The 12,932-nt window shown below is 40.2% G+C and overlaps 1 protein-coding gene across 1 annotated transcript in view; it reads left to right on the forward strand.

The window, feature by feature from the left end:
* ubr4 (ubiquitin protein ligase E3 component n-recognin 4) overlaps positions 1–12,932 on the forward strand; it is a 62,807-nt gene that overhangs the window by 33,757 nt on the left and 16,118 nt on the right. The window contains exons 47-71 of the mRNA XM_039800440.1: positions 151–367; positions 1,787–2,003; positions 2,841–2,904; positions 3,038–3,172; positions 3,793–3,967; positions 4,210–4,341; positions 4,585–4,706; positions 5,047–5,158; positions 5,442–5,572; positions 5,937–6,114; positions 6,638–6,742; positions 7,163–7,300; positions 7,814–7,982; positions 8,235–8,439; positions 8,516–8,629; positions 8,903–9,112; positions 9,197–9,346; positions 9,449–9,676; positions 9,937–10,015; positions 10,132–10,368; positions 10,534–10,702; positions 11,392–11,536; positions 11,981–12,066; positions 12,174–12,261; positions 12,610–12,803. Of these exons, the coding sequence (XP_039656374.1) occupies positions 151–367; positions 1,787–2,003; positions 2,841–2,904; positions 3,038–3,172; positions 3,793–3,967; positions 4,210–4,341; positions 4,585–4,706; positions 5,047–5,158; positions 5,442–5,572; positions 5,937–6,114; positions 6,638–6,742; positions 7,163–7,300; positions 7,814–7,982; positions 8,235–8,439; positions 8,516–8,629; positions 8,903–9,112; positions 9,197–9,346; positions 9,449–9,676; positions 9,937–10,015; positions 10,132–10,368; positions 10,534–10,702; positions 11,392–11,536; positions 11,981–12,066; positions 12,174–12,261; positions 12,610–12,803 (3,800 nt within the window). The remainder of the gene's footprint in view (positions 1–150; positions 368–1,786; positions 2,004–2,840; positions 2,905–3,037; positions 3,173–3,792; positions 3,968–4,209; positions 4,342–4,584; positions 4,707–5,046; positions 5,159–5,441; positions 5,573–5,936; positions 6,115–6,637; positions 6,743–7,162; positions 7,301–7,813; positions 7,983–8,234; positions 8,440–8,515; positions 8,630–8,902; positions 9,113–9,196; positions 9,347–9,448; positions 9,677–9,936; positions 10,016–10,131; positions 10,369–10,533; positions 10,703–11,391; positions 11,537–11,980; positions 12,067–12,173; positions 12,262–12,609; positions 12,804–12,932) is intronic.

The raw sequence follows: 12,932 nt of genomic DNA on the forward strand, positions 1-12,932 counted from the left end.
CCTGGACTTGACAATGGAGCTTTTTTGCTAAAACATCCTGAGGCCATACATACTAAACATGTTTTTTACTGTAGTTGTACTGTTTTACTATCTGACACATTATCGTAAACCACAACAAATGTTGTCGTGATTCTGATTGTTTCCTTCTAGCCTGGGGGATTCACTGTGGAAGCAGTCAACAACAACAGTTCAATGGTGATGACGGGTATGCGGGTGCAGGTGGGCACTCAAGCCATTGAGAGGGCTCCTTCCTACGTGGAGGTCTTTGGACGCACCATGCAGATAAACCTGACGAGAGCCCGCTGGTTTGACTTTCCCTTCACCAGAGAGGAGGCCCTGCAGGCGGACAAGAAGCTGTCTATCTTTAGTAAGAGCAAGAGTGTGCGGTGATGACTATTGGCGCTTACCCACTGCTAGTACCACTAGCCTCAGGAAACTGCCGTGACCTAACGCGACACACACAGAACGTCGAAGGTGTGTTGTTTTTGACTCTCGGCATGTGGCTGTTGCCACAGCCAGAAGACTAATTTAGTTTCAAAAGAAGCTGGAGGCACCAAAAAAAACCACCGCTGGCTAAACTATTTAAAAATGACGGGTTTGTTCAGGACACCCCGTCTGTCGCTAGCAATGATGACGCAGTGATTAGTGTAGGGCTGCAGCTATCGATTCTTTTTGTAATCAATTTAATCTAGCACTTTATCGATCGATTAATCGGATAATTTATTTTTGCGTTTTTAAACAACCAAAACTAGGGAAAAAAGCAACATTTTCGGAACTACATTACTTACAATATCATCTCTCAAAAAACGAAACATATTAAGTGCATTTAAGTGCCATATTACATTGTTTTTAAAGATTTTTTTTCAAATGATATCAACCTCAAACTAAGGCATACATTAAACATACATAAACATTACGTTAAGTTGTGCAACTTAACTTTCAGAACTACAAGTTTCAACCTGAGACTGGTCTGTATATACAGTAGTAGTAGTATTTTCATTTATATATTTGATTATAATGTCACACAGCTCTGTTACACTTATGCTATAGATTGTTGATCAGAGAGAGAGAGAGAGCGAGAGCAATCAGCTGTTTTTCCGAAGGGATAGTCAACGCGACAGCTCTTTAGATCAGATCGTGGTCACCCCTACGTATTTTCTTGTCTTTGATTTTGGTAGTTGTTGTGTTTGGTGTAGTGTCATCGTCCATACGACTCTGTGATTTACTTTTGTCCGGTCTGCTTTGTGGAATGGATGATTAAGTTAGACTCCATGTTTTCTGTTGAGACGCTGAAGCACTGACGTCGTGCTATTATCGTGCTAAGCTAGTTTGGTTTTGCAGTAGACGCACTGTACAGAGTTTTAGTTTTAATTACGTTTGAACGGATTCCAAACTTGGACACTTTCTGTTGTTTTCTCCAGCCTGTCTCTTCTCTTAGCCCCTCGCTATTTACGCTCTGGCATGTGTCTCCAGCAGCAGACTGAGCCGCGTCTGTGCGACAGTAATAATGATCCGTGCGGAAACACCGTCCGTCAGCGATACAGCGTTGGTAACATTGATTTAACGAAGCTTCGAGGCAAGTCATTTTGCATCGAGGAAAAACGCCATACAGTATATGTGGCTACTTGTTGTTGATAACATCACCTCTATTTATATCCATTTATGTGGATTACCTTTTACTTCAGGAATCATTTTAGTCATTTTTGTAGCTTCGTTTAGCTTCGCTTTTGTAGACTGTTTACAAACCATCTTCTGATGCAGTTTCATCTTCCTGTTCTTTTTAAAGTTGGAGCATCTGTTGACCCAGCTGGAGTCACCATGCTTGATTCAATCAAGATCTACGGTAAAACCAAGGAGCAGTTTGGCTGGCCTGAGGATCCACCAGAGGACTTCTCCTCTGCCTCGGTTAACAATGTCTGCAGTCCCAACCTCAACCAGGGCAATGGCACCTCTGATGGAGACATAGCCACTCCAACCACCACCAGCGGCACTGTGCTAGAAAGGTATGAGCTTTCCTCTTCAGGGTTCATAAGGTCAACACAAGTTGTTGGCACTTACACTTCTCAACCCCCTGTAGTGTAGTCAACCACACTAATGATCTGATGAGATAGTGTGACCATTTCTTTGACTTTTGAATGCCCTAGTTTGTGTCAATTTTATACTATTAAACTATCTTTTATCTACACCGTCAGATTTTGCCACTGTTATTATGTCTATCCTTTTTATTCCTGTGGTTATTGTTTTATGATTGGATTTTTATATGGTTTTACCTTGATATTAAAATACATTGATTTGACAGGTATTTATTTTGTTGGATCAGCTAAAACATTCCTGTGGTTATTTTATTAATAAACAGCTTCTCGATTGGTTTTGCAGAAAATAAACTATATTATTAATAAATGTTGTGATTTAAAAAAAAAAATGAATACTGTGATATATGTAATAGATTTTATCCATATTGCCAACTCCTCCTAGCATATCTTTACGCTTCATGAGTCCAGCTGTGTAGTCTTAACAATGGGGGTTTGTTCTCTTAAGAGTATTTAATGCATGGCTATCATGATGTCATCTTTTTGTTTTTTGGGGTTTTTTTTAAAAATTTTTTTTTTTTTGTGTTTTTTTTTTGTGAAGTGAATATTTTTTTTTTTTTTTTTTTTTTTTTTTTTTTTTTTTTTTTTTTTTTTTTTTTTTTTTTTTTTTTTTTTTTTTGTTTTTTTAAAAAAAAATGCCAAAAAAAAAATAAAAATAAAGGCTGTGAATTGCTTTGTTTCTCTTTTGATTAGTTGATTTAAAGCAAAATGTGCAGTAGGAGCAGGGTTGATCTTCTTTCTTCATTTCAGGTTGGTAGTCAGCTCCCTTGAGGCTTTGGAAAGCTGCTTTGCAGTAGGTTCATCCAGTGAAAAGGTAAACAGATTGACATCTTTTTCTTTGTTGCCTTTAAAAGTAAAACCATGCATGAATGAACAATCCTGTGTTAAACTTGCAGTTGCTTGTCTTTACAGAGCATTGTTGACTGCATGTTTTTAACTCTGTGTAGGAGAAGAATAAGGCTGCAGCACTGGAGTTGGCCACTCTACTCCTGTCCATGCCGACCCCGGCAGGTGTGCAGCAGCAGACCAAGGGACTTCTTGCCAGCCTGCACACCAGTCGAACTGCCTACCACAACCACAAGGTAAAAACAATCCCACGTGGTAGACTAGACCAAAGCATAGCATTTTTTTCCCAAAATCATTTATATACTGTACAAATAACACTGATTATCAATAAAATGTAAAAAAAAAAAAAAAAAAAGTAGTCAAATCATTTAATCAGTTCACATTACTATGAGTGAAAGATTACATGTGACGTACAGTCATTTTAAGTGAGGAAGAGACAATCAGTGAGCCAGGGAAAATGGTGAACCACATCACAAATTTGTATAGGTGACATTGATGAACCTTGAATTCTTTTCTTTTTTTTTTCATCAAGGAACCACAGTGAACATAAGTATTGAAGAGTTGACCCTGTTTGAAGGAAATAAGCCAACATGGTTGTTTGGACATTTTACCTCAATAGTGTGTTATACAGAAGTGCAGAATAGTCAGTCAGTGCTTGTTCATTATTAATCAACGGTTATTTTTTTTAAATGTTTAACTTACAGAGCAGTTTGTTCAGAAACCGCACCCTTAAAATAATAATAGAAACTGAATTCTAAGCGATCAAGTACTTTCAGGGGTTAAATTTCTGGCTCATCCTAGATGTAACTTATGAAGAACTAATGCAACACTTATCTGCCTCCCTCCCTCTTATCAGGACCAGTCCTTGCTGAGTAACGCAGTGCAGTGTCTGAATAGTTGCAGCCGTGAGGGGAGGGAGCTCGACCCTGATGTTTTCCAGAGGCTCGTGATCACTGCCCGCTCCATTGCAATCATGAGACCCAACAACTTGGTGCATTTCACAGAAACAAAGTCATTACACCATGACTCTGGTAAGAGGCTATTCTGCTGGTGACGAATGTTGCCCAAGGCTAGGGAATAGCAATGTATGTGTAAATGATTTATTTGGTTACATGATTACAATTTGTGTAACATGATTTCATGATTAACCGATAATGTCAAAAGAAGTTCTCTTGAACAACTGCTGGTTAGGATCACGTTCTAAGGGGCTTGGAGCTAAATATCCTAAAAGTTTCAGATAAAACGTATTCATGTTCTTTTCTTCTTAACCTAGAAATGACAGAGGATGGGCAAAAACATGTGGATGGTGAAAGTTGTAATTTCATCACGCAGCTGATGAATAACTTCTGGAAGCTCCATGCCCTAAAACCAAAGAACGCCTTTCTTGCTCCTGCTTGCCTGCCTGGTAAGTTCAAACTTTGGGAACCCAAAAGTACACTGACTTAATGTGAAATATATGTAGATAAACTTAAACTTTAATAAATGTGATCGTGAACATGTGCTCCACTCACATTTCAATGTTTTGTAGAACATTCACACATAATGGTTACTGTCTAGGAGTACTAATTTGATACATGTACATTTGATGTACACTTAATTGAAAAACAGGCTCCCAGTATGTCAGTGTTTGTCTTCTCCTCTATCTAAGGCCTAACTCATGTGGAAGCAACAGTAAATGCCTTGGTGGACATCATCCATGCCTACTGCACATGTGAACTGGATTACATCAATGTTGCCTCCAAAATCTATATGCAAATGTTACTGTGCCCAGTAAGTATAGTACTTCTATTGATCACTAGAATCATAATTCACTTGGCATTCAAGAAACCATAAGAAATGACCATGAGATATAAAATCGCTATGACTAACAAATAATCATGGGATTTGACAAATTCAGAAAAAAAACAAATACCATATCTGTTTCCATTGTACCATTCTAACTACTATGTTATTAATACATTTGTTTATTTAAGGCTATTCATAATCAGGAATCAGAAAATTACTTGACTATAATCTCAGTTAGGATTGGAACGGTTACATGGACTACTGTAGTTAAAGGCAGTATAGACAGACTCATTAGGTAACCGTTCTGGATTCCATCTCATTTCAGGACACATCTGTGAGCTTTGCTTGTAAGCAGGCTCTAATCAGAGTGCTTCGACCAAGAAACAAACGGCGACATGTGACCCTTCCATCTCCCCCACGCTCCAACACACCTATGGGTAAGTTTTCAGTTTTTTTTTTTGTTTTATATAAAGCTTCTATGTATATATCATATGTTACTTGCGATTTTGTGGAGTTTGGGTATTAAAAGTTATGATTTATTTAGGGATTGGTATTAAAATGCATTAGGACAATTACATTTCAAAAGCTTGTGAGCATACACCTTCGATGCCTGCTATGTGTCATAAAACAATGTCTAAACAAATAATTGAAACCACCGTTGAGGCTCCAATGACCACAAGTCGATTCAGTTCTGTAAAGCTTGTTGATTTCTTTCATTAGGAGACAAGGATGATGATGACGACGACGATGCAGATGACAAAATGCAGTCTTCAGTGCTGACTGGAGGAGAAGAGGGTAGACAGGAGAGTCAGGAGCAGAGTGAAGTGGACCATGGCGACTTTGAGATGGTGGTGAGAGAGGCCAATTAAATCATCCCTCCTTTATTGTCAACATTGTGGGAGGAAACTGGCACATGTTGAGCAAGATATCTAATATAATTGAATTGTTTCCCTTTTCCAAGTACAGCATTGTTCACACATGGTCCAGACCGTTAATAAACTTACCCTATAAAGCAAAATGGAATCACTGATTGAGATTCTTATTTCCCTGGCATAGGAGTTAAATTTCAAATATAAATAAAAGCTGAAAGCAGCATTGAGTGGGCCCTCGCACTGTCCACTATATAGTGCTAGAGAATACGCACAATATATACACAATTATAAATCACGCATGTTGAAGAAATAAATAACACCTTTTGTTTTTCTCTCTCTTCAGTCAGAGTCCATGGTCCTGGAGACATCAGATAATGTCAACAATGGAAATCCATCTCCTCTGGAGGCTCTGCTGGCTGGAGCGGAGGGTTTCCCCCCCATGCTGGACATCCCTCCTGATGCAGATGATGAAACTATGGTAGAGCTGGCCATCGCCCTCAGCCTTCAGCAGGATCAACAAGGTAAGTAGCCAGAAAATACAAACTAAAGCACTACTTTTGTGGTAACTCACTACCTAGGAGGCACTGAGCAGTTGATAGCAATTAGCCAGATACAATACTGCCAACACAATTAAAGGCCCTGAACACCCACACAGGTGTTTATAGTTAATGTGGCTGATTGGACCTTTTCCAGGACTTTTTGGGTGTGGTTATACTGACTGATTGACATCTTCCTGAGTCCACTGTTAGTGTTGTTGCATGTGTTAGGGCGGGACAAATCAAAGCTCCTGCCCACCTTCAACCTGAACAGAGTCTAATCAGCCAGAATAACTAAAAACACCTGTGTGGGTGTTGAGAGGCTTTCACACATAATTTTGAGTAACACTGTAACATGCACTGTAACTTGCAGGCATTGAAATGCTCTTGCAACTAAATAAAATCACAATTTTGGACATTAGTTAACCTGAATTGTCATGAACATAAATTACCAGATTTTTCTAAAGATCAATATTTTAGGTGAGTTATGTATTTGTAACATTTTTAGGCAGTAGCAGCAGTGCCCTCGGTCTTCAGAGCCTTGGTCTGTCTGGCCAGGCCCCAAGCTCCTCTTCACTGGATGCTGGCACCCTTTCGGACACCACCGCATCAGGTAACAAAACCACCTCTGTGATAGTATGTATATGTGTGTGTGACCATATATGTGTATTAAATTAAAGTTGCCAAAATCTTACAGTATGTTTTTTTTGACCACTGATAATATTCCACCTTGAGGCTTATAACCTAATCTGTGACACATTGTGTGGTCTTAGTTCAGTATTTTAAAATTCAAGCAGTTTATCCTCTTTTTAGTCTTGTCACCTTTGCTCAAGTAGGTAGTAATTATATATAATAATGCCCATAATAGGTTCAACAGAAGAAATTAAAAAAAACAGTGACAGTTTGTGAGTAAGTGTTTTGAATGGACTGCATGCTTTGTTACACTGTTGGTGCACAAGTATAAACAAAAATCATGTATCCTGGCCCGATGACTGCCCTGTATTTACTGTTACAGCCATTGCTATGATTTCAGCCCCAGCATCAGATGATGAGGGCAGCACAGCTGCCACTGATGGCTCCACGCTGCGGACCTCCCCAGCTGAGCATGGCGGCAGTGTGGGCTCAGAGAGTGGAGGCTCTGCAATCGACTCTGTAGCAGGGGAGCACAGTGGTGAGAGATTTCAGAACACAACCAAATGCGAGACACTTTTTTCTTTTTCTTTTTTTCTTTTTTTTTCCCCATGCCAGCCTGTTATTCAAAATGTTATATATGTATGTCTGAAAATAAATCATATAGTATCTAAAAAACATATCAGATATCAGTCTAAGTCTTTTACAGACTTTTCAGACAGGTGTGTGAAGGAGTACTAAACCCTACACTGTGTTTTTTTAGCTGTTGATAAATTGTGATGGCAATCTACAGTATTTCTTAAATTACAGATCATCATACATGGTACCTTGTCCAACATTCCCTTCCCCCACACCTCAGTTTAAAGTTATGATAACCTCAAACTAAGGTTTTCATAACCTTTCATGCCACTCAGTCCTTTTCAGGTGTCAGTCATTTTTAAGAAGCCCATATCACTTAGTCATTTAAAAAAATTAAACCATAACACTTTCATATTTTATGTTGCCATGTTTCCAGTTTGCTTAGTTACATTTGTTCATGCATGTGTGTGTACAGTGTCTGGACGCAGTAGTGCATATGGGGACACAACAGTGGAAGGCCACCCTGCGGGTCCAGGCAGTGTGAGCTCCAGCACTGGGGCTATCAGTACCACCACAGCCCAGCAGGAAGGCGAAGGCTCAGAGGGAGAAGGAGAGACCGAGGGAGACATCCACACAAGCAACAGGTCAGACATCCCAAATGCGAGAATAAGTTGATATTAAATAGGAAGGCTCAAATTGAAGCTCTGTTAAGACCCTGCCTCTCTACCATCCACGGCCACTACCATGACCATGGGGAGGAAAGAGATTTGGGATACGTTTGCTTTTGGGGAGCAGTAGATTGTCATCATTAAAATAACAAACACAGTATGCTGAAAATGGTCTTCTCAGTTGTAGAAGTAAAATTGTTTTTTTTTTAATTTTGTGTTTCTTGTCAGGCTACACATGGTTCGTCTTATGCTACTGGAGCGCTTGCTTCAGCATCTTTCTCAGCTCCACAACGTAGGTGGAGTCCAAGCCATCCCTTACATGCAGGTTATCCTCATGTTGACTTCTGATCTGGATGGCGAGGATGAAAAGGATAAGGGTGCCTTGGATGACCTACTAGCACAGCTTATTGCTGAGCTTTGCATGCACAAGAAGGTAACCACAGATTCCTTGTGATGAATCAGGCTTAATGTGTCATTGTTTTACTCCAATTTATGTAATTCCTCTGTAGGACGTTTCCAAGAAGAATGAGCGTAGCTCCATCAATGAAGTTCACCTAGTCATCATGAGACTGCTCAGCGTCTTCATGTCTCGAACCAAGTCTGGCTCCAAATCCTCTTCTGAGGTACATCCTCTTTCTTTTCTTAAGGCAGTTCTCAATGATTTCACCATATTTCACTGAAGTCTAACATATTAAATGTCTAATACAGTAATGGGTGGGTGGTAAGTTAAGAGGGAGGCACACCTGATGGAATTCTGCACTTCACTGCGTGAACTTTTCTAGTTTCTATCTGACTGAATTTCTTCATGGACAGCTTTTACTTCACCATGAGCACTCAAAACTAAGTTTCTTGTACATTGTACTACATGGCAGGTGCACCCTCTTTCTCTCTTCCAGTCATCCTCGCTTATTTCGAACGCCACAGCGACTGCCTTGCTCAGCCTGGGTGCTATTGACTACTGTCTCCACGTGCTCAAATCGCTCTTGGAGTTCTGGAAGAGCCAACAGGGTGAAGAAGAGCCTGCGACCACCAGCCAGCTCCTCCGCCCACACACAGCCTCCTCTCCGCCAGACATGAGCCCTTTCTTCCTGCGCCAATATGTCAAGGTATCCGATCTATATCTTTTAAAACTTGAAAATGTGATTTTTGTAAAAGGATAATGTGAACTTAATGAGTTGCTCCTCCATTAGGGACATGCTGCTGATGTGTTTGAAGCCTACTCCCAGCTATTGACTGAAATGGTGCTTCGGCTGCCGTATCAGATCAAGAAGATTGCTGACACCAACCCACGTATCCCACCTCCTGTCTTTGACCATTCCTGGTTCTACTATCTGTCTGAAGTAAGCAATTGAGTGTATTATTCATGTGATTTTCCTTTTCAACATCTGTCCACACAAAAGGCATAAATACAACCCCTAATTCTGTCTCAAATTTCTCTTCAGTATCTCATGATTCAACAGACACCATTCGTCAGGAGGCAAGTCAGAAAGCTGTTGCTGTTTATCTGCGGCTCAAAGGAAAAATATCGTCAGCTGCGCGATCTGCACACTCTTGACTCCCATGTTCGCAGCATCAAGAAGCTCCTGGAGGAGCAGGGCATCTTCCTCCGGGCTGGTGTGGTCACAGCCACGTCTGGGTCAGCTCTGCAGTATGACACACTCATCAATCTAGTGAGTGTCCTCTGAACGGCTATTAAGACTACTCCTACAGAGCTTCTTTTGTATGCTTTTAATGGCTTTAAATTATGTTTTGTTCATACTAAAACATACTAAGTTTTTGTCTTAGTAAGTTAACATATTATGTGCATATATTCCATAGACTCCATCTACTTAACTTTTGTTAATATTCAATTTTTAAGTTTTTGTGCTCTGCCGGCTGCTGTAAGGATTTAACTTTCTGTGCTTAAGTGTAACTTGTTCTCTTGGTGCAGATGGAACATCTAAAAGCTTGTGCAGAAATTGCCACTCAGAGGACGATCAACTGGCAGAAGTTCTGCATGAAGGACGACTGTAAGTTGTTTCAGATCAGCTTCTGTAACTTAAAACAAAGATCTAAGGCCACACACAGGTTTAACATAGTTTGTGTTTCTTTTCCCTCTTTTTATCTGTTTCTCTTCTCTATCCAGCTGTGTTGTACTTCCTGCTCCAGGTCAGCTTCCTAGTGGATGAGGGTGTTTCCCCAGTACTTTTGCAACTGCTCTCCTGTGCCCTTTGTGGCAGTAAGGTGCTGGCCAGCTCCTCCTCTTCATCATTCTCAGGAGGAGGATCGAGTAGTGCTGGACAGGCAGGAGCTTCTCAGTCTTCTCAGAGCAAGTCCTCCAGTAAAAAGAGCAAAAAGGAGGACAGGGAAAAAGACAAAGAGGGTGAGACAAGACACAGACTTTCTCATACTTTTATTTTAGTTCTTCTTGTTTCGATGACACACATTGAATGCTTAACAATAAACCTGAACAGGATATATGGTTATCAAAAACGGATAGTAGGTGCTAGTGTCTTGACTGTGTTGTGTCTTTGCGGACTGACCACAGGTGATGGAGTTGGCAGCCAGGAGGATCAGCTGTGTATGGCTCTGGTCAGTCAGCTTAACAAGTTTGCAGACAAGGAGACACTGATCCAGTTCTTGCGTTGCTTCCTGCTGGAGTCAAACTCATCTGCTGTGCGCTGGCAAGCCCACTGCTTGGCGCTTCATATCTACAGGTACTATAGATATCTAACACAGTGGGACATAGACAGCCTAGTTTAGTCCAAAACTCAAACCCAAAGCGTGTCTAGTTTACACAGGACAGCCTCTTTAAAGGTATAATGTAAAGTGCTTTCCTCAAAAACACAATGTATAGACTAATACAAGTAATAGTAATAAGTAATCCCTCTCAATCATCACTTATGACCCAGTAGAAGTGTGTAGTGGCTTTGACACACACACACACACACACACACACACACACACACACACACACACACACACACACACACACACACACACACACACACACACACTGCATACAAAAACTGCATTAGCTCATAATCCGAGAATGTGGCACCTTCCCGTGGAGGTGTGGGTTTGTTATTTGTGCTTTAACGTAACCTCCATGCAACAAGTTTTATTCCTGCTTTGCACAGCACTACCTCTCTTAATTATCTGTTTACCTCGATCGACCACCCCTGTGTTCTCTCTCTGGCTGAGTCGAGAAGGAGCGGCCAACTTTGAACACTGTGTTTACAAACTATAAGCGATACTCCGTACATATTTTACCTTTTTAAACTAATGTGATTGAACATAATGTTGCAGCACCCATGAACAAACAATGGAAAGAATGTGGAAATGAAATCATTAATACATTATTAAATGGTGAAATGACATCTTTGACATTTATATCTCTCTCTAGGAACTCCAGTAAATCTCAGCAGGAGCTGCTACTGGAACTGACTTGGGCCATCTGGCCTGAGCTGCCTGCATATGGCCGCAAAGCTGCCCAGTTTGTTGACCTGCTTGGATACTTCTCACTCAAAACCCCTCAGACAGAAAAAAAGGTTTGTTTGAAGGCCTCACGGGCTATGGTTGTACTGATTTTAGTATAGTAATTTTCATGAAATCGGGTCATAAAATCTGACTCTGGAGCAATATTATATTAGTGTTTGTAATTTCCCTGGCAATATAATTTGTGAGCCTTGTGTGGGATTTAAGTCCTTCCATGGATGTGTAGTCCCTTCCAATTTGACTTATAGATTGTTTGGCTGTGCTTTAATGTAGTTTGGCCATCTTGCTTAAAATACAGGGATAATTGGACACAGGAATGCCCAGATCTTTCAATTAATACATGAGCTGGACTGTGTCCAAAATGTATCACTCTGAGCTGTTATCCTGGATGATTAAGCCTTTTTATTTTTTATCATTCAGCACAACATAGGTATGGCAATGATACTGCTGCAGAGTCTCTATAAAATAATGTTCATTGTTTCTTTATTCTGTTACAGCTAAAGGAGTATTCCCAGAAAGCTGTGGAAATCCTGAGGGCACAGAACCATATCCTGACAAATCACCCTAACTCCAATATCTACACGTATGTCTACACAAACATGCTATATTGTCACAAGGATAATGCACTTTCAAGTTATGACATAATATCAAAAACCTAAAAATGTAATGATTGGATCTTTCCTCCTGCAGCACTCTGTCTGGATTAGTGGAGTTTGATGGATTTTTTCTGGAGAGTGACCCCTGCTTGGTGTGCAACAATCCAGAAGTACCCTTTTCAGTAGGTGCAACACAACTTCACTAAATGGACACAATCTCTAGCCATTAAGTAGACAAGACATGCAGCTAATAGAATTCCAGTGCAAGTTTTTACACACTTGTAAGTTTGTACGGCTTTTGCATTGCAAGGTTAGTTAAACTATGGTGTAACTATGTTACACCATAGTTTAACTAACCTTAACCAGGCTCAGGATGCTCACCTGTATATATACTATATATACTACTGTTATTTATAAACAAACCATGGCAAAACTATGAATATATATATGAGAACACTAGCCATAGTGTCTTTGTAAGACCCTACTGGCATAAAATTATTGTTTTAAAAATCATCTTGTTTGTCCTCCAGAATATAAAACTGTCATCTATCAAAGTGGACACCCGCTACACCACCACACAGCAGGTTGTCAAGCTTATTGGCAGCCACACCATCAGCAAAGTCACAGTTAAAATCGGTGACCTCAAACGCACCAAAATGGTCCGCACCATCAACCTCTACTACAACAACAGGACTGTGCAGGCTATCGTGGAGCTGAAGAATAAGTATGTTTTAACAAAGAGTTCCTTCCTTTTCACTAATTATGTCTTCATAACAGTTATTTATAAATGAACTTTTAAGATACAAAGATTACATAGTGGTCACTTGCCACAATTTCACTCTCATTCACTTGA

Source organism: Perca fluviatilis, chromosome 5 (assembly GCF_010015445.1).
Source record: "Perca fluviatilis chromosome 5, GENO_Pfluv_1.0, whole genome shotgun sequence".
NCBI lineage: Eukaryota > Metazoa > Chordata > Actinopteri > Perciformes > Percidae > Perca > Perca fluviatilis.